Here is a 19,240-nt window from a genome sequence, read left to right as displayed (position 1 = left end):
GGCCCGGCCGCAGGATCCCGGCCCATTCCTCAGAGCAGACGTCTTTGTTTAAGCGTTGACCCGGCCTGAATGAATGAATTAATATTGACAAAACATCCGCGGGGCTAATGAGTTGTTAGTTAAGGCAATAAACATGTCACATTAGAGGCTGAGCGGTGAGGAGCTAATTAGAGAACGGAGAGAAACGGAGAGAAAAGAGGAAGAAATGAGGAGAATGAGAGTAAACAGCTCCCTCTGCTTAAACAAACTCTTCCCTCAAACCAGCAGAACCACTCGCTGCAAAATAACTACATTAATTTATACATTAATTCAGTAAAAATGTATTTAAAATTAATAAAACAATATAGTATTTATACAAATGAGTAATACAATTAATCAAACAATTTAAACAAAAAAAAATCAAAGACTAAGGAACAGAATACACACACACACACACACACACACACACACACACACACACACACACACACACACACACACACACACACACACAAAGAGAAAAGCAGACAGAAATTGAAGTAAGAAAACGTGGCCTTGAGAGAGAGAGAGAGAGAGAGAGAGAGAGAGAGAGAGTGTGTGTGTGTCTGTGTGTGTGTAGTGTGTGTGTGTGTAGTGTGTGTGTGTGTGTGTGTGTGTGTGTCTGTGTGTGTCTGTAGTGTGTGTGTGTGCTTTCTTCCATCACAGGCTCAGGTGTTGCTGTTAGCTGACCTTGTGACTGCCCTCAGGTGAGGTGTTTTGTGTTTCAACAGAGAGAACACACACACACACACACACACACACCTTGACCTTGATGCTGAATGATGAAGAGTGAACCAAACTCATTTCTTCCTTATGTCAGACACACACACACACACACACACACACACACACACACACACACACACACACACAAACACACACACAAACACACACACACACAATATACTCCAGAAATGTACCTGAACCCCACGCCCATCAGTGTAAATATATTCAGAAGCTCTGCTGTTATTTAAATCAGGCAGGTGACAAAAATAGGTGTGAAAGTAGTGTTGGCGGGGTGTAAGATAGCAATAAGCATGGAGACGAGAGATACTTTGAGCCCAGAAAGTCACTTACTTTTTCTAACCTGCAATAAGAGATTAACTTCACCATCTTTGCGACTTGCATGTTATGCATATCAATGTATTTGTGTAAACGATGTTGATTAGGTTTAACCGTCCTTACCACACACACACACACACACACACACACACACACACACACACACACACACACACACACAAAAACACACACGTGCGCACATACACACTTCTAAGACTGATGTTTCTGAACATGCACTACATTTGTCTGCTGGAGGACTGGTACTGGTTTCTCATCTCTGAGCATCTTAAAGGTTGAGCTATGAGAAAGGTTACACAAAGAGTGCTCTCACGCTCTCTCTCTCTTTTTCTCTCACTCTTCCTCTCTCTCTCTCTCTCACTCTTTCTCTCCGCCCTTTTGGCTGGCTGTATGGTCACACGGCTCCAATAATCCAGTCTGATATTACCTTACACTCTTGATAAAGTCAGCTCTCGGGGGAGGAGCTGTATATTGAGAGGAGTGGAGGCACACACACACACACACACACACACCTTGTTCAGAGGTTTCTAGGCAGGACCATAACGAGAACATACAGATTCAATCACATTGATTAATCTGTGCTAGACTGCTGCCGCCATGGCAACAGCTGATTGATTATTGGGGCGGCCGGTTTGAACTCGGCTTCGCTCCACGGAAAGACCGGAGCCAATCGCTGTCTCACAGAGACACACACACACACACACACACGTGTTATTATCTAAAATAAAAAAAAATAAAAAATTACGAAAAACTAAATGTGAAAAAATATTATAATATTATTAATGTTAACTGAAATAAATAAAAATGATGATTAAAAGAAAAAAACAAACAGTAAGTAACTGAAACTGTATTAAGTGTTTATAAAACTAACAAAACTAATAAAATTTTAGATTTGAATTGGAATTAGAGAACTCGGTTTAACAGCAACATACAGCATCTCACACTCCGTGATGTCACTTCCTGTTTACCATCACCACGCTAGCCATGAACTAACGAACAAAAAAAATTAGATTTTTTTATGGTTTCTGTTGCATTTTTTGTTGAGTTTTTATTACTTTTATGTTGATTTTTTTACTGCTGGAATTCTGCACCTCACAACTAACCCAAAGTGAAATGAATAAAAAAAAATAAAACTTATACTAATAGTAATAGTAACTAAAGCAACACTAAGCATAAAAAAATCTAACTAATAAAAACTAGCAAACCCACTCAAAAATCTAATTAGAACTAACTGAATAGGAGGAGAACATTTGTTTTTTAACTATAATGAGAAATTAAAAATTATTATAATTTTGAAACACACACACACGCCTGCACACACTTTCAGAGGCAGCTTCAGGTGAACAGGTGAGTGTACTCACAGGTGTGTCGGGCGAGGGAGTAGTTGGAGCCGCCGGTGGTCAGGCCGAAGCCGTCAGGCGCCTGTCCGCTGGTCCTGGAGCGCGACGGGAGTTTAGGGGGTTCGATCTCGGCCCCAAACTCCGCCCCAATCACACCCAGCAGCACGATGGCGGTGGCCTGTTTACGCCGCTCCTCGTACGAGTTGGAGATCTTCTTCGCATTCGGAGGAAGATTAGAGAGACAACCTGGAGAAACGAGAGGAAGAGCCAGTAAATATCTCTGAACTTAAAATTTTACCAAATTTAAAACCTCTGGAATATAATCAAGAGGAAGATGGATGATCACAAACCATCAAACCACCAAACTGAACTGCTTAAATTTTTGCACCAGGAGTAAAGCAGCATAAAGTTATCCAAAAGCAGTGTGTAAGACTGGTGGAGGAGAACATGATGCCAAGATGCATAAAAAAAACTGTGATTAAAAACCACCAAATATTGATTATTTCTGAACTCTTAAAACTTTATGAATATGAACTTGTTTTCTTTGCATTATTTGAGGTCTGAAAGTTCTGCATCTTTTTTGTTATTTCAGCCATTTCTCATTTTCTGTAAATAAATGCTCTAAATGAGAATATTTTTATTTGTAATTTGGGAGAAATGTTGTCTGTAGTTTATAGAATAAAACAACAATGTTCATTTTACTCAAACATAAACCTATAAATAGCAAAATCAGAAAAACTGATTCAGAAACTGAAGCGGTCTCTTAGTTTTTTCCCCAGAGATGTAAATTCATTTAAGAAGCAGCAAACTCTTAATTCTAGACAATAAATTTCTAAACTCATGAATCAGAATCAGCATCTCAGCGGGAGGGTTTCCAGGAACACCTGGATTCTGTTAGTGTTCCTAGTAAAGCTGTAGTTATTGTTTGCAGCCTAAAATAGATTAGGGCTATATAGGTGGGGGATTATATATATATATGTGTGTGTGTGTGTGTGTGTGTGGTGCTTCAGGTGGATTGTTAGATAAGAATGTGGTTGAGGTGCTGATGGGAGGGTTAGAAACAGTGTGTGTGTTTCAGTGTAAATATATGATATATATATTTGTAACCTAGATACAACTACAATAAAATAACTTTAAAGAATAAATAACTTTTACTTATACAGTATGTCCCAATTTGCAGATACATTATATGGACCAAAGTATTGGGAAATTCAACATTAAACCAACAGGAGCTTTATAACCTCCCTCTATAAACCCATAAGAATGATTAAGTGCTGTTTTATAGAACTGCGTTAAATAAAATAAGCGGGGGGCATCTTGAAAAAATAGAATATCATTAAAAAAAAGTTTCTTTATGTTTATGTGTCGTCTTTATATTCAGTGATTCAGTTCAAAATGTGAAACTTTTATATGATATACATGTCATCTGCTGGTGTTGATCCACTGTGTTTTATTATCAAGTCTAAAGTCAGTGCAGTTTTCTTTTCCCACAAAATCTTACAGCACTTCATATCTTACAGCTTCCCTCTGCTGAAAACAACTTTTATGTAGATGCAGATTTCATTTTCCAGCAGGACTTGGCACACTGCCCACACTGCTCCAAAAGTACAGTGTGGTGTTTAATACATCTATATAATATATGATTTTCACATTTTCAACTAAATGATTTAAATAAAGTAACTTTTCAATGATATTCTATTTTTTGGAGATGCACCAATATATATATATATATATGTGTGTGTACATTTGCTCACATTAATGATTACAGAAGGGCACGTGCCAGCTTACACTCACTCTACTACAAGTGTGTGTGTGTGTGTGTGTGTGGTGCAGGGTCATGGTCAGGATCAGGCTGGTAATGGAGTGTGTGAGTGTGTACAAGTGTGTATAAGTGTGTGTGTGTGTGTGTGTGTGTAGTGCCCCCCCTCTACCCCCTGCATCCCAGAGCCACATAAAGAGACCAGAGGGGGCTCGGCTTTCGGAAGTGTGTGTGGGGCGGGGTGGCACTGGAGCTTTTGTCCCCATGTGTCGCCCCCTTTCTACACAATACACACACACACACGCGTGCTCACACACACACACACACACACACACACACATACACTTGCACAGAGCGTGGGCAATTAGACACACGCGCACAAGCGTGTGCATATGTGCACGTGCACACAAAGACACATAAGCTGCAGACAGACACGCATATAACCCCCAACTCCGCACATAATGCGCGTGTGTGTGCACTCTGCATTGTGAAGAGGGGCCCCGGGTGTGTGTGTGTGTGTGTGTGTGTGTGTGTGTGTGTGTGTCTCCCCAAAATCGTAGGGAAACCAGAGTAAACCAGTTCTAACCCAGAAGACCTTCTGAAGATTTCGGAGAGCTCTGTGGATCAGGTCACTACAGGATGTTAAGGTGGTATTTTAAGGTGGTATGAGATTATAATCAAACTGTGTCTCTCACTCTTCTCCACAAGTGAACAAACAGCATCGACAGCTCAGAGATAAAGTTGTGGAGAAGAATTTAAAGCAGGATTAGGTTATAAAAACATCTCCCAAGCTTTAATTTTAGCATCCCAAGCAGCTCTGTTCCATCAAACATCCAAAAATAAACACAACTAGAAAAGGTAAAGTTCGTGAACGAACTTTAAGTTGGCTTGGAAAAGAACGCTAATAACGTTAAAAATTTAAAATGGTTGCTAAGCTGTTTCTGTCTGAAGAGTGTGAAGAGTCATTGATATGCTGTTAACTTTTGGCTAAACGCTAAATGCTAAAAATGCTGAAATCTAAAAATGTTTGGTTCAACGATGAAATCTAAAAACATTTGTTTAAATGCTGAAATCGTAAAACTTTTGGTTAAACTTTTGATTGCTAATGTGTTGCTAGGCGGTTGCTATCATTTCTGAAGTGGTTGCTAAGCTGTTGCTAGGCAGTTGCTAATATTTTCCAGGTGGTTGCTAAGCTGTTGCTAACTGGTTGCTTGGCAGTTGCTAACATATACCAGGTGGTTGCTAAGGTGTTGCTAGGTGGTTGCTAGGGTGTTGCTAGGTTGTTGCTAAGGTGTTGCTATAGTATCTGGGGTGGTTGCTAAGATGTTGCTAGGTGGTTGCTAACGTGTTGCTAGGTGGTTGCTAAGGTGTTGCTATGGTATCCGGGGTGGTTGCTAGGGTGTTGCTAGGTGGTTGCTAAGGTGTTGCTACTGTATCTGGGGTGGTTGCTAAGGTGTGGCTAGGTGGTTGCTAGTGTGTTGCTAGGTGGTTGCTAAGGTGTTGCTATGGTATCCGGGGTGGTTGCTAAGGTGTTGCTAGGTGGTTGCTAGGGTGTTGCTATGATATCCGGGGGGTTGCTAAGGTGTTGCTAGGTGGTTGCTAAGGTGTTGCTATGGTATCTGGGGTGGTTGCTAAGGTGTTGCTAGGTGGTTGCTAGGTGGTTGCTAAGGTGTTGCTAGGCGGTTGCTAAGGTGTTTCTAAAGTGGTTGCTAAGTGGTTGCTAGGCAGTTGCTAACGTTTTCCATGTGGTTGCTAAGTGGTTGCTTAGTGGTTGCTAGGCAGTTTCTATCATTTCTAAAGTGGTTGCTAGGCAGTTGCTAACATATTCCACGTGGTTGCTTAGTGGTTGCTAGGCAGTTGCTGTCATTTCTAAAGTGGTTGCTAAGCTGTTGCTAAGCAGTTGCTAACGTTTTCCAGGTGGTTGCTAAGGTGTTGCTAAGTGGTTGCTAGGCAGTTTCTATCATTTCTAGAGTGGTTGCTATGCAGTTGATAACGTTTTCCAGGTGGTTGCTAAGGTGTAGCTAACTGGTTACTAGGCAGTTGCTAACGTATTCCAGGTGGTTGCTAAGTGGTTGCTAGGCAGTTGCTAACGTTTTCCTAGTGGTTGTTAAGGTGTTGCTAAGTGGTTGCTAGGCAGCTGCTATCGTTTCTAAAGTGGTTGCTAAGTGATTGCTAAGTGGTTGCTAGGCAGTTACTAACATATTCCACATGATTGCTAAGTGGTTGCTAGGCAGTTGCTAACGTTTTTCAGGTGGTTGCTAAGCTGTTGCTATTTGGCTTTTCCAAGCCAACTTAAAAATTAATCCTACAACTGTGTCTTACAAAGAAACGGCCAGGATCCACCCAAACTAGAACATAACAGATCCAGCAATGAGGAGAGCACTGATCAGAGAAGCAGCAGACAGACCCATGATCACTCTGGAGGAGCTGCAGAGATCCACAGCTCAGGTGGATCAGGAGAATCTGAACACAGGACAACTATAAGTCCTGCAAAAATAAAAGTCTGGCCTTTATAGAACATTGGAAGAAGAAAACTATGATAGTTGAAAGAAAGATATAAGAAGTGCCGTGTAGAGGAACACAGCAAACATGAGGATGAAGACCAAAGTACTGATATAATGCGATACTTGCAAACTTTTCAGATTTTTATTTGATTAAAATTTGAAAAATCATGAATCATTTGAGTTCCACTTCACAATTATGGGTTTCTTTGTGTTGACCACCAATCCCCTTTGACTAAGCCTTCAGGGAAAGAGGTGTGTGAGTGTGTGTGTGTGTGTATCTGCTGCGTGGCTGACTTCAGGCTGCTGTATAGATTTCTCTTCTTATGCTGCAGTGCACACTCAACCCGGCCTGACTGTGATCGAGAGACACTTATACACAAACTATAAGACTAAAAGTACTCAGTTAACAAATTTTTCACAGTTTCTACCAAGATAAAAGGTATTAAAACTAGTTTATCCTGTTTTTGTTGAAGTAATTGTTTATCTATTTGTTTTCTGTTTGATTTAAAACATCATGTGTTTATGAGGATTTGATTGCATTCAGCAGTGTTCAATCAGAGAAACTGATTCAGAGCGAGAGAGAGAAAGAGAAAATAGACAAAGAAAAAGAGAAAAAGAGAGAGAGAGGAAAAAGCGATAGAGAGAGCAAAAGAGAGAGAAAAAAGAGAAAGAAAAAAGAGAAAACGAGAAGAAAGGAAAGAGAAAGAAAGGCTGCAAAAGAGAAAAAGAAGAGAGAAAGAGAGCAACAGAACGAGAGTAAGAAAGGAAGTGAGAGAGAAAGAGCGATTGAGAGAAAAAGTAAGAAAATAGAGAAAGAAAAGGAGCAAGAGATAGAAAGAGAAAAGAGAGAGAAAGAGAACGCGTACAATGAAACTGCATGAGATTTTATAGTAGCAGAATGATGAATTGTTCTCGTGATGCACATTGTTAATTTTTTGCATTGTGATGTATTGTGAAACAATGCATTGTTACATCCCTAGTAATTTGCATAAATAAATGATGTGTTATTTTAAAAGGCTTTCGGATTAGAAACAGATATTAATACATTAACGTTCACATCACTACTAACACACATTCTACTGCACCCAGGTTAACTACAGCATTAGCATTAGCATAATGCTCAAAATAACGTTTCGTCCTGAATCTGTGAGTGTGTGTGTGAGAGAATGAGTGTGTGAATGTGTGTAGAGATTGTGTGTGTGTGTGTGAGTGAGTGTGTGCGTGCATAGAGATTGTGTGTGTGTGTGTTGAGACACAATGTCCCAGTCCAGGCATTAATAATACAGAAACATCAGACGGCTCAAGGCTAGTAAACTCCAAACAGGTGAATCATTCATCTACAGCACACACACACACACACACACCCACACACATACACACACCCACCCACAGAAACACACACCCACAGAAACACACCCACACACATACACACCCACACACATACACACACCCACAGAAACACACACCCACAGAAACACACACCCACAGAAACACACACCCACAGAAACACACACCCACAGAAACACACCCACACACATACACACCCACACACATACACACACCCACAGAAACACACACCCACAGAAACACACACCCACAGAAACACACACCCACAGAAACACACACCCACAGAAACACACACACACACTTTTGTATAAGGTCAGCATTGCTTTCATGTTTTCTATTGCCAATTCTAGTGTTAAAAATCACTTCTAAACGTAAAACCAATTTTTTTTCTTAATTCTACACAAATCATTAACTCTTTCAAAGAGCAACAAATATTGTCTAAACAGACTGAATGAACAGAACAATGAGTAACTTGTTTTATGAATGAAGCACAGTGATTAGCATCTCTCATCAGTTTAACACCTTCCGGCTGTACAGGGCTAGGATAGTAGCATTAGCTTTAGCATTGGTTTGTTTACCAAAAGACTGACTGACTTTCTTTGTGTAAATAAATTCCACTCGTGTAAATTGAGCAGCACTGCCGAGGTAAATTCATGATTATACAAAATTGGTGTTTAGACAATTGTATTGTATAGTATATATTGCTAATATTGCAATATATATATTAGTGCAATATAACATCTGCAAAAATATCACAAAATTTCTCTGGAAAAATTCAACTGAAAAACCACAAGTATGTAAAGCAAACTGCTCAACAAGACACAATATGATGTTTCTATCAAATAAAATGTGATAAAAAATAATACTAATACTAATAATAACAAATAAACTCTATATTACTAATACTGTACATAATACATAGAATTGCAAGTTATTAGATGCAGTATTGTTTTTTGTCAATTACAAACTGAATTATTTCAAATATTAAAATATTGCTGCATTTCCTGATGGATTTTATTATTATTAATTTAATTACTACAAAGGATGATTTTCCGTTTATCACATTTTTATTTAAGAGTGTTTTTTATAGCTTTTCACCATCGATACACGATAAACTGTGTTTGTGTGTGTTAGTGTGTGTGTTAGTGTGTGTGTGTTAGTGTTTTAATTACAGCTGATCCTGAATAAAGACGAGTGAGGAGAATTTGTTAATAATGATTTATAACATTTAATAAGAAGAGCAGACCGACGGAGGACATACTTCCCTTCCCTCGCTCAGTCTGTGTGTGTGTGTGTGTGTGTGTATTGATTTTTGAACAGTATTGATCCCCCTCCTCTGATACAGAGCAGATCTATATTAATGATGTTGTATCTAAATCTGATTTGCTGCTCCTTCGCTTTAAACGTCGTAAAGTAAAGAGGCTCCGCCCACATGCTAATCTGTACAGGAGAGAGAAGAGAAACCGAGATGAGCAGAAATAAAATTATCAACCAATATCCATTTACTGAACCGCATCAGACAGACAGACAGACGGAATAGGAGGCGGAGCCAATCCTTAACAGAGAGCCGACACAAAGGCCAGGAATAGTGTGTGTGCACGCGTGTGTGCTCTGAAAAAAATGAGAGCATTTCAGTTTCTGAATCAGTTTCTCTGATTTTGCTATTTATAGGTTTATATTTGAGTAAAATGAACATTGTTGTTTTATTCTATAAACTACAGACAACATTTCTCCCAAATTCCAAATAAATATATTCTCATTTAGAGCATTTATTTACAGAAAATGAGAAATGACTGAAATAACAAAAAAGATGCAGAGCTTTCAGACCTCAAATAATGCAAAGAAAACAAGTTCATATTCATAAAGTTTTAAGAGTTCAGAAATCATCAATATTTGGTGGCAATATTTGTTTTTTTAATCACAGTTTTAATTTCATGCATCTTGGCATCATGTTCTCCTCCACCAGTCTTACACACTGCTTTTGGATAACTTTATGCTGCTTTACTAACTGCAGAATCCCAACGTTCTAAACCCAAAAGCTGAGCTGATGCTCTGCAGCCAAGGATTATTATAAAGGTAAAACTGAACTCGTGCAGCAGAAGAAACGATGAGCTTCTGCTTCAGATATATGAATTATGACCTGCTTTATTATAGATATACACGTCTGCGCGAGATCAACAACACTGCAGCTTTTTAATGTTTAACCTCGCTTTATAAGCTTTATATATATATATAAACTGCACAGACTCTTCACTTTATTATTATTTTATTAATCTTTAATATCTCACCCTGCGCAGTCTGAACCTCAGTGATGTTCAGACGTTCTGCAGGTTCTGCATCAGTGCTGACAGTCTGAACTGAACAGAGCACGAAAGCCTAAATGAGCCGCGGCGCGAGAGCGAGATATGAAGATAATAAAACAGATCACTGCTCCTCTGAGCTGTGCAACCGGATCAATAACAGATCACACACATCTGATCACACATCTGATCACAAAGACATTCTAGAAACCTGACAGCTTAGATGTTCTAAAACACTTAAAAAAAAAACTTAAGACTGTTAAAAATATAAGTTAAAAATATAAGTTAAAATATAAGTTACTTAAAGAACATTTATGGGTTCTTTAACGTTGCTCTGAGGAACCTGTTAAGAAAGCTTAAAATATTTTAAGGATAATTTTCTTCTAAAAACCTATTCTTTTTTTTATATGTATAAATTTATATCTAATTTTCTCCCATTTTTCTCAATTTTTAGCTATAGGCCAATTCATCCCACCCATTCAGCTGCTATTTAGCTGTATATCCCCCTATCACTAGTGATGCTCCAACACCAGGAGGGTTAAGAAGACTAGCACACGCCTCCTCCGATACATGTGAAGTCAGACTCCACCTCTTTTTTGAACTGCTACTGATGCTTGAGCATTGCCGAGTAGCATCACAGCGCTAACGCTCGGAGGAAAGCGCAGCGACTCGGTTCTGATACATCAGCTCACAGATGCAGCCTTGTGCTGATCCACATCACCCTAGGAATGATGAGGGGAAAGAGAGAGCGCCATCTACTGTACTGTACCCACCCAGAGAAAGCAAGGCTAATTGTGCTCTCTCGGGGCTCCTGCAGCTGATGGAGAGCTGTATGACTATTAGATGTATCTGCTGTAATCAGAGCTATTAAAACAGTTTATATTGCTTTTGTTTGAGGAAGGCCCGTTTCCTTTTTTGAAGCAGCCCGTGATGTATTTTAGAAATAAAATGAAAGTTGGCCCGCCATTAAGCAGGTTTTTATAATGTGAGATTTAAAGTTTAAAAGCTAGGTGTCAGAAAACGGGCCAAAGAGTCTTAAAGCATTGAGTGCGCAGTTGTAGCTCAGAAAACAAGCCAAAGAGTCTAAAAGCAGCGAGAGTGCTCAGTTGTAGTGCAGAAAACGAGCCAAAGAGTTGATAAGCGGTGTAAAAAAAACCTTTCAGAGGCTGGTATGGTTCAGAGGTATATTTCATTATTGGTTTTATTACAGAGTCTGTGGCCCATGACTGCACATATATTTCTCCTTCTGGCCGCCAACAAAAAAGTTTGGCCTTCCCTGTTCTAAAGCATCATCACTGACATTCAGTAACTCAACACTATCAAACACTGCCAGTGTTCTAACGTTAAAAAATCCCGTCATTGTTCTAAAAATTCTAGAACAGATATTCTAATCTGCATGCTAGAATCTGTTCAGATGTCTTAAAAACCCCACATTCTAATACTGTAAAATTCTTATGTTCTACAACCAAACAAACATCCTTAAACTCCAGCTTACAGAACCTCTAAATAATGTTTAAAAAGCCCAAAACACACGGAAAATACCAGCAGAGCTCCAGAACCCCGCCAACACGGCCGAGCCCACAGGCAGCGCCCGCCGCTCATGGATTATTGGGCAGATTGAACCCGTTCAGCAGAAGCGGGCTTCCCATGATGCAGTGCGCTGCTCAGCCAGCCTGGTCGCCATTGATCATCGATAGTCAGGCAGGTAAAAAGTGAGAGCCGGGGATTGTGGGAAAGGATCGATCCTGCCTGCGGTACGATATCCCAGGATTTCTGGTTCAGGAGTGAAGAGAGAGAGAGGAGCGTTCACGTCCAAAAACAACACTAAACACAACTAAACTTCCACAGGAGGAGGAGTGAAGGACACGGGACACAGCTCCTCAACTTCTCAAAGTCCAAAAGTGTCGGGACACGTGATTATTAGATCTATCTGCTGTAATCAGAGCTATTAAAACTGTATATAATGCTTTTGTTAGAGTAACTGAAGTAACATATTGTGCAGAAAATACTTTATACTACTTTCTAAATTGCTGTAAAGAATTTAATGCACTCCATGTCTATTATTATAGTATAATTAGTATTATTTCTTATCATCATTATACACCCTCGTCCAAACAGGAACTGTGATATTCAGAAACTTTTCAAGAAAAACATGCCTTCTATAGTCCTACTAACATTTTAAAACTCTACTATAACAGCAACCACATTCCAGAATCCACACAAATACTCTGAAATACATATTAAAGAGGATGCACTGATCAACAAAAAATAAAAAGAAACCTACAACAAATACTAAAGTACGGTCAGTGTATGTATTATTGCATGCAGATAAACAGCAAAAATACAGAATTATATTAAAGAATACCCTTAAAGCTCGACGTTAAACAATAAACAGCTTTAAAACTGCTTTAAATACACTGCTATTCTCACAATATGGATTTTACTTTTATCCTATTAAGATACAGAGTGTTTCTGTTCCAGTACAGAAGCCAATTAGGGCTGTTACAAGCTGTACGTGTGCATTTGCACATCTGTCTCAGCACTAGGTGCTGCGTAATGTAGCTTTAACATGTTCAGCTCATTAGAAGGAGTGTCCACAAACTTTTGGACTAAAAAAAAAAAAAAAAAAGTATTTCTTAAACGTATAGAGCTCTCCCTCTCTCTCTCACTCTCTCTCTCTCTCTCTCTCTCTCTCTCTCTCTCTCTCTCATTAAATCCATATATCGGCAGGTTAACTCCAGGTTTATTGAGTTAGGAGAAACACCTGCAACTCATTTGGAGGTTCACGAGGAAACGTGTGAGGGATCTTATAACACTGTCCCAGATCTAAAGGGTGTGATGGACACAAATATTTATATTTCAATAAAGTCCAGATTAAGAGAAGTAAGTCAGAGAGCTGCAGTCTGATACGGTGAGGTTTATTGTTTTTAGGGAATATTATTAAAATAGCAGAACCGTGTTCTCCTCACATATTGGTGTCGGGTCACATGATGTCAAAGATTTCATTCTGAAAACTGAGTTCAGTTAAAATAATGGAGTGTGAGAGAAGGAGATTGAATCGTAGCTGCAGAGAGGAGAACGGATGGAGTATGAGCAGGAGAGACAGGTAGAGAAAGAGAGAGAGAGAGAGAGAGAGAGAGAGAATGTCTGCATTAAAATCTATACACACATGAGGAGGAGAGAAGAGAATAAAAAAATAGAAAAGAAGAAATAATAAAAGAGGAAATGCAAGAAGAAAAGGAGCAAAGAGGAAACAAAGTAAAACTAAATAAAAGGAGAGATCAGATGAGAAGACGAGCCAATAAGAGTTTAGATAAGACAAAATAAGACAAGACCACAAAAGATGAGAAAAGACCAGATGAGACAACATGAGACGAAAATACTGAGAGTGCTATCAGACGAGAAGCAGCAAGTAGAAAAGAGGCCAGAAGAGACCAGATAAGAAAGGATGGGAAAGAAATGAGAAGAGAAGAGACTAGAAGTTACCAGAACAGATCAGATGAGATGAGCAAAGTAAACATAAGATATGAGATAAGAAAAGAGAAAAGATCAGATGAGACAAGACGGGATTCGATACGATGAGATCAGAAGAGATGAGACAAGAAAAGAAACAAGACAAAAAGAAAATAGGCGAGAAGAGACCAGATAAAAAGGGATGAAAAGAAATGAGAAGAGAAAGTGATGAGAAGACACCAGAAGAGGCCAGATAAGCTAAGCAAAGACTATGCAAGGTACAAGATAAGACAAGAGCAGAGATCAGATGAGACAAGAAGAGATCAGATAAGAAGTGAAATGAAGAAAAGACCCCACTAGAGACCAGACAAGATAGTATACAACAAAATCAGACCTGATGAGATCAGATCAGATAAGATGAGACCAGAGAGTAAAGAAAAGAGAAGAACAGAAATAAAAGGCAGGAGAAGCTAAGAGACTAAAAGAAGAGAAAAAGACGAGAAGACATGAGACGATTCTGCACTATAAGAATCATTAACAGCAGATCAGGTATAAAAGCTGATAGTGAAGTTGTTGATCATTATGGTAAAGAGAAGAGAAGAGAAAGAGCCAGCAGGAAAGCGCTCTCTCTTTTTCTCTTTTGCTCTCTCTCTCTCTCTCTCTCTCTCTCACACACACCTCTCTGGTCTTTTCAGAAACACACAGCTGTATGATTAGAAGTGTGTCTCGCATGTAGGGAGTGTGTAATCGGTGTGAGGGCTGTGATGGCGGGGGTGTTGTAGCCATTCCACAGAGTGTGTGTGTGTGTGTGTGTGTGTGAGCAATTCAATAGAGCGACAGCCGGCTGGAAGGCAGTGTGAGTCCGCCGAGACCTCGGGCCGAGCTCCATGATAAAAGAGTCCACAAAGCATTTCTGACTGCGCCTCTCTCGCCCGCTCTCGCGCCCGCTCTCTCTCTCCCAAACTCTGGCCTCAATACACGACCCCCCCCCTCCTGTTTCTCTCCTTTTCTGTCCATTCTCTCAGCCGACACACACACACACACACACACACACCCACACCCACCCCCCCCCACCTTCTTCCCGCGCTCTTTCTGCAGGCCCCATTTACACACGGCTTTATCAATAGACCCACTGCTGAATAGCCAACACTCTCTATTTGGCTTCCAGTCAATTAAGCTTTAAGCTGTCAGCAAACAGGACTTTTAAGTCCTTTCTGAGCGGCTGCCGAGGCCACAGAGTCCACCGAAGGTTGCTGGCAAAGGGTGGCGCCGGCTCGCCAATAACAAACCTGACAGAACGTAGAGGAGCGGAGGAGGAGAGGAGGATTGGAGGAGTGGAGGAGCGATGGAGAGGAGTACAGGAGGAGACGGAGGAGCTTATAGCAGATCAACATCCAGAAAACACAATCTGTAACACTAATAACAGTGTTATAACTGCACTGTACCACAGCATCCACATCACAAACTACACAGACAGTCAGAGAGACAGGTAGATGGATATGTCAATAGATGGACAGGTTAACAGCCTGTTAGATGCAGCAGGTAGACACACATGCAGGTATGTAGGTGTGAAACCATCATAAGACGATGGTTGGACAGACAGACAGAAATACATACAGAAACAAAAAGATAGGATGAAGGATGGACAGACAGAAAAAAAAAGAAAAGATGATGGTTGGACAGACAGACAGAAAGACAGAAAGATAAGACAACCAATAGACAGACAGAAAGACAAACAGACAGATAAGACAATTGATGGACAGACAGATAGACTAACAGAAAGATAGGATGATGGTTGGACAGACAGAGACAGAAAGAAAAGACGATGGTTGGACAGACTGAAACAGAAAGATAGAGCAATAGATGGACGGACAGACAGCCCGAAAAAAAGCAAGCTAATATAATGAATGAACAGGCAGACAGACAGAAACAAAGATAGGATGATGGATGGACAGACAGACAGACAGACAGACAGACAGACCGCTGACTCCGCTCTGTTATTTTACACTGACAGAGCACAGAGTTGCTGTGGTTCTCAGTCTCTTCCACTGGGTTATAATATCACTGACAGTTGGCTGTGGAATATTTAGTAGTGAGTAGTGAAATTTCACGTCTGGACTTGTTTGTTGCACAAATACTGCATCCTATCACACAGGTAACCCAGTGCTGGAGTTCACTGATCTTCTGAGAGTCTGAGACCTGTTCTTTCACTAATGTTTGTAGAAGCGTGTGCAGGACGAGCTGCTGCTTTTATTAAACACCTGTAGACCTGTGGAGGAGATTCAGGATCACCTGAGATCAGTGATTATCTGGAGGGTGAGAGAATACTTTTGGAAATATAGTCAATATATTATGTGTTAATTTAAGAGTCCAGACAAACAGCCTTATCTGTGGAGACTGTAAATATCTGGCATATGTCTGTATGCATGCATGCGCGTGTGTGTGTGTGTGTGTGCGCGCGTGTGTTCACTACCCAAAACTTCCAGTAAGGTTAGCGCCAGTGGTTTGTGGCTGAGATCAATACTGTGGCTTCCAGCACCAGCAAGTCCAGTATAAGTGAGAGAGTGAGCAACACAGACAGAAACTGTGTGTGTGTGTGTGTGTGTGTGTGTGTGTGTGTGTGTGTGTGTGTGTGTGTTAGAGACTGGAGCACATGCAGGATGTGATCAATAAAGTGACGACACCTAGACTCTTCTCTGCACGTCTAGTTTGGGGACACACAGAGAGAGAGAGAGCATCATCTGCTTATTCAGCACCATCACAGCACTGATATCTATATACAGCTCTGAAAAAATATAAGATAATCACTTAAAATGATGAGTTTCTTTGATTTTACCAAATTGAAAACCTCTGGAATATAATCAAGAGGAAGATGGATGATCACAAACCATCAAACCACCAAACTGAACTGCTTGAATTTTTACACCAGGAGTAAAGCAGCATAAAGTTATCCAAAAGCAGTGTGTAAGACTGGTGGAGGAGAACATGATGCATGAAAAAAAAACTTTGATTAAAACCCAACCAGGGTTATTCCACCAAATATTGATTATTTCTGAACTCTTAAAACTTTATGAATATAAACTTGTTTTCTTTGCATTATTTGAGGTCTGAAAGCTCTGCATCTTTTTTGTTATTTCAGTCATTTCTCATTTTCTGTAAATAAATGCTCTAAATGAGAATATTTTTTTTTGGAATTTGGGAGAAATGTTGTCTGTAGTTTATAGAATAAAACAACAATGTTCATTTTACTCAAACATAAACCTATAAATAGCAAAATCAGAGAAACTGATTCAGAAACTGAAGTGCTCTCCTAATATATATGTGTATAATTAGTAAGTCATATTCTCCTGAAGTGATGCACAGGTATTATCACTGTGCAGTATTGCTGGATTGTGTCACTGGGTTTAATTTGTAAAGCCAGTATATAAACAGAGCGCTCTGCTCCACAGTCTGCAGTATGAGTTGTATAGCAGCCCCTGCTGGCTGATCACACAAAAACAGCTGCTGAAATATAACATAACTATTAACTACTTTAACTATACCTTTAATATTAAATATACTATAAGGAGGGCTGCATGATATTGAAAAAAATAAATAAAACATACACTGAAGTTTATATTTTTGCTGCTATATTATTTATCAATCATCCAATATTATATAAACTCTGAATACACTGAGAATACATTGACACTCATTTACAGTGTAGCTGGGCTTTATACAGAGAATGATAACATACATTTAAATAAATAAAATTGAATATAGGTTTTATCATATGTCAATTTAGAGATCACTTCAGTTTCTGAATCAGTTTCTCTGATTTTACTATTTATAGGTTTATGTTTGAGTAAAATGAACATTGTTGTTTTATTCTATAAACTACAGACAACATTTCTCCCAAATTACAAATAAAAATATTCTCATTTAGAGCATTTATTTACAGAAAATGAGAAATGACTGAAATAACAAAAAAAAGATGCAGAGCTTTCAGACCTCAAATAATGCAAAGAAAACAAGTTCATATTCATAAAGTTTTAAGAGTTCAGAAATAATCAATATTTGGTGGAATAACCCTGATTTTTAATCATGTTCTCCTCCACCAGTCTTACACACTGCTTTTGGATAACTTTATGCTGCTTTACTCCTGGTGTAAAAATTCAAGCAGTTCAGTTTGGTGGTTTGATGGTTTGTGATCATCCATCTTCCTCTTGATTATATTCCAGAGTTTTTCAATTTGGTAAAATCAAAGAAAATAATCATTTTTGAGTGCTTTCCAGACTTTATGAATATGAACTTGTTTTCCAATATTTCTATTTGTAATTTGGGAGAAATGTTGTCTGTAGTTTATAGAATAAAACAACAATGTTCATTTTACTCAAACATAAACCTATAAATAGCAAAATCAGAGAAACTGATTCAGAAACTCATTCATTCAATACATTTTTTCAGAGCTATGTATATATTGTTTTATAATATCGCACAGCCATACTTGTTGCACTACTATGAAAACAAATATCTTCAAAATGTTCTCTGTCTTTAAAATGTTTCTACAGAAAGTGGACTTCTTTGTAGCACAAAAACGGTGAACAAGATAAAAAACAAACAAAAAGATGGTAGTGAATGGCTGCAACCGCACGTTTACTTTTATCTCTCTATAAATTGGGTTTTTGTGCACAAACGGAGCAAAGCGGAGGAACAACAGCAGAACCCGTGTCCTGCGTTTCTCCTGACGAGCCGCAAGAGCAGGACGGCGGGATCGATTAGAGAGTTGCGGGATGTTTGGCCGTCATTACTGACTCTAAAGCCAGGAAGATCCTATTAAACACAAACCTAAGTGCCTCTTTTTACAGAAGAGGACCCATCCAATTTCACCTCCACAAAAGAGGAGCACAGATTAGGGGGAGATGGCCTTGGGTGGGGGGTGGTCGTGGGGGGGGGGTTGTGTGATGGTGGTCGGGGGGGTTTTGAGAAGAAAAGGACAGAAAAGATGTTCCACCGTCCAAAACTGCTGAAGAAGATTCAGTAACGTCACCGTGATGAAGTGGTTTTACAGAGAAAAGGAGAGAGAGGGAGAGGGAGAGAGAGAGAAAGAAAGAGCGAGAGAGAGAGAGAGAGAGGGAGAGAGAGAGAGAGAGAGAGAGAGAGCAGAGTAAGGAAGTATTCATTCACTGTCATTCAGACGCTCCCGTCAGATGATTGGCGCTTAGCCTCTTTAGGAAATGAAGAGGGGTTTTCCTCAATCTGGCAACGCACAGCTTAAGCGTATGAAGCTGAGATGGATGCGCTCGTGTGCCGATGTCACCATTACACTCCAGCTTTGTTCACTCTCTCTCTCTCTCTCTCTCTCTCTCTCTCTCTCTCTCTCTCTTTCACTCCATCCACTCCTTTAATCAATTCTTCAATCTAATTTCATCCCTCGAGTGTGAAAGAATAAAAGAAAAA

The 19,240-nt window shown here is 39.5% G+C and overlaps 1 protein-coding gene and 1 long non-coding RNA gene across 3 annotated transcripts in view; one reads left to right on the top strand and one right to left on the bottom strand.

Annotated features, from left to right (window-relative positions):
* The window catches only part of LOC125782410 (uncharacterized), a 318,736-nt gene that overhangs the window by 58,575 nt on the left and 240,921 nt on the right, over positions 1-19,240 (top strand). The gene's annotated exons all lie outside the window — the stretch shown is intronic.
* Positions 1-19,240, bottom strand: part of LOC103046282 (WD repeat-containing protein 7) — a 153,251-nt gene that overhangs the window by 32,832 nt on the left and 101,179 nt on the right. For both annotated transcript variants that reach the window (XM_022676682.2, XM_049466318.1), the window contains one exon: positions 2,460-2,684. In XM_022676682.2, coding sequence (XP_022532403.2) covers positions 2,460-2,684 — 225 coding nt within the window. The remainder of the gene's footprint in view (positions 1-2,459; positions 2,685-19,240) is intronic.

This window comes from Astyanax mexicanus, chromosome 17, assembly GCF_023375975.1.
Source record: "Astyanax mexicanus isolate ESR-SI-001 chromosome 17, AstMex3_surface, whole genome shotgun sequence".
In the NCBI taxonomy this organism is placed as follows: Eukaryota; Metazoa; Chordata; class Actinopteri; order Characiformes; family Acestrorhamphidae; genus Astyanax; species Astyanax mexicanus.
Note: the sequence above shows the minus strand (reverse complement) of the source record. Positions and strands in the feature narration are given on the sequence as shown.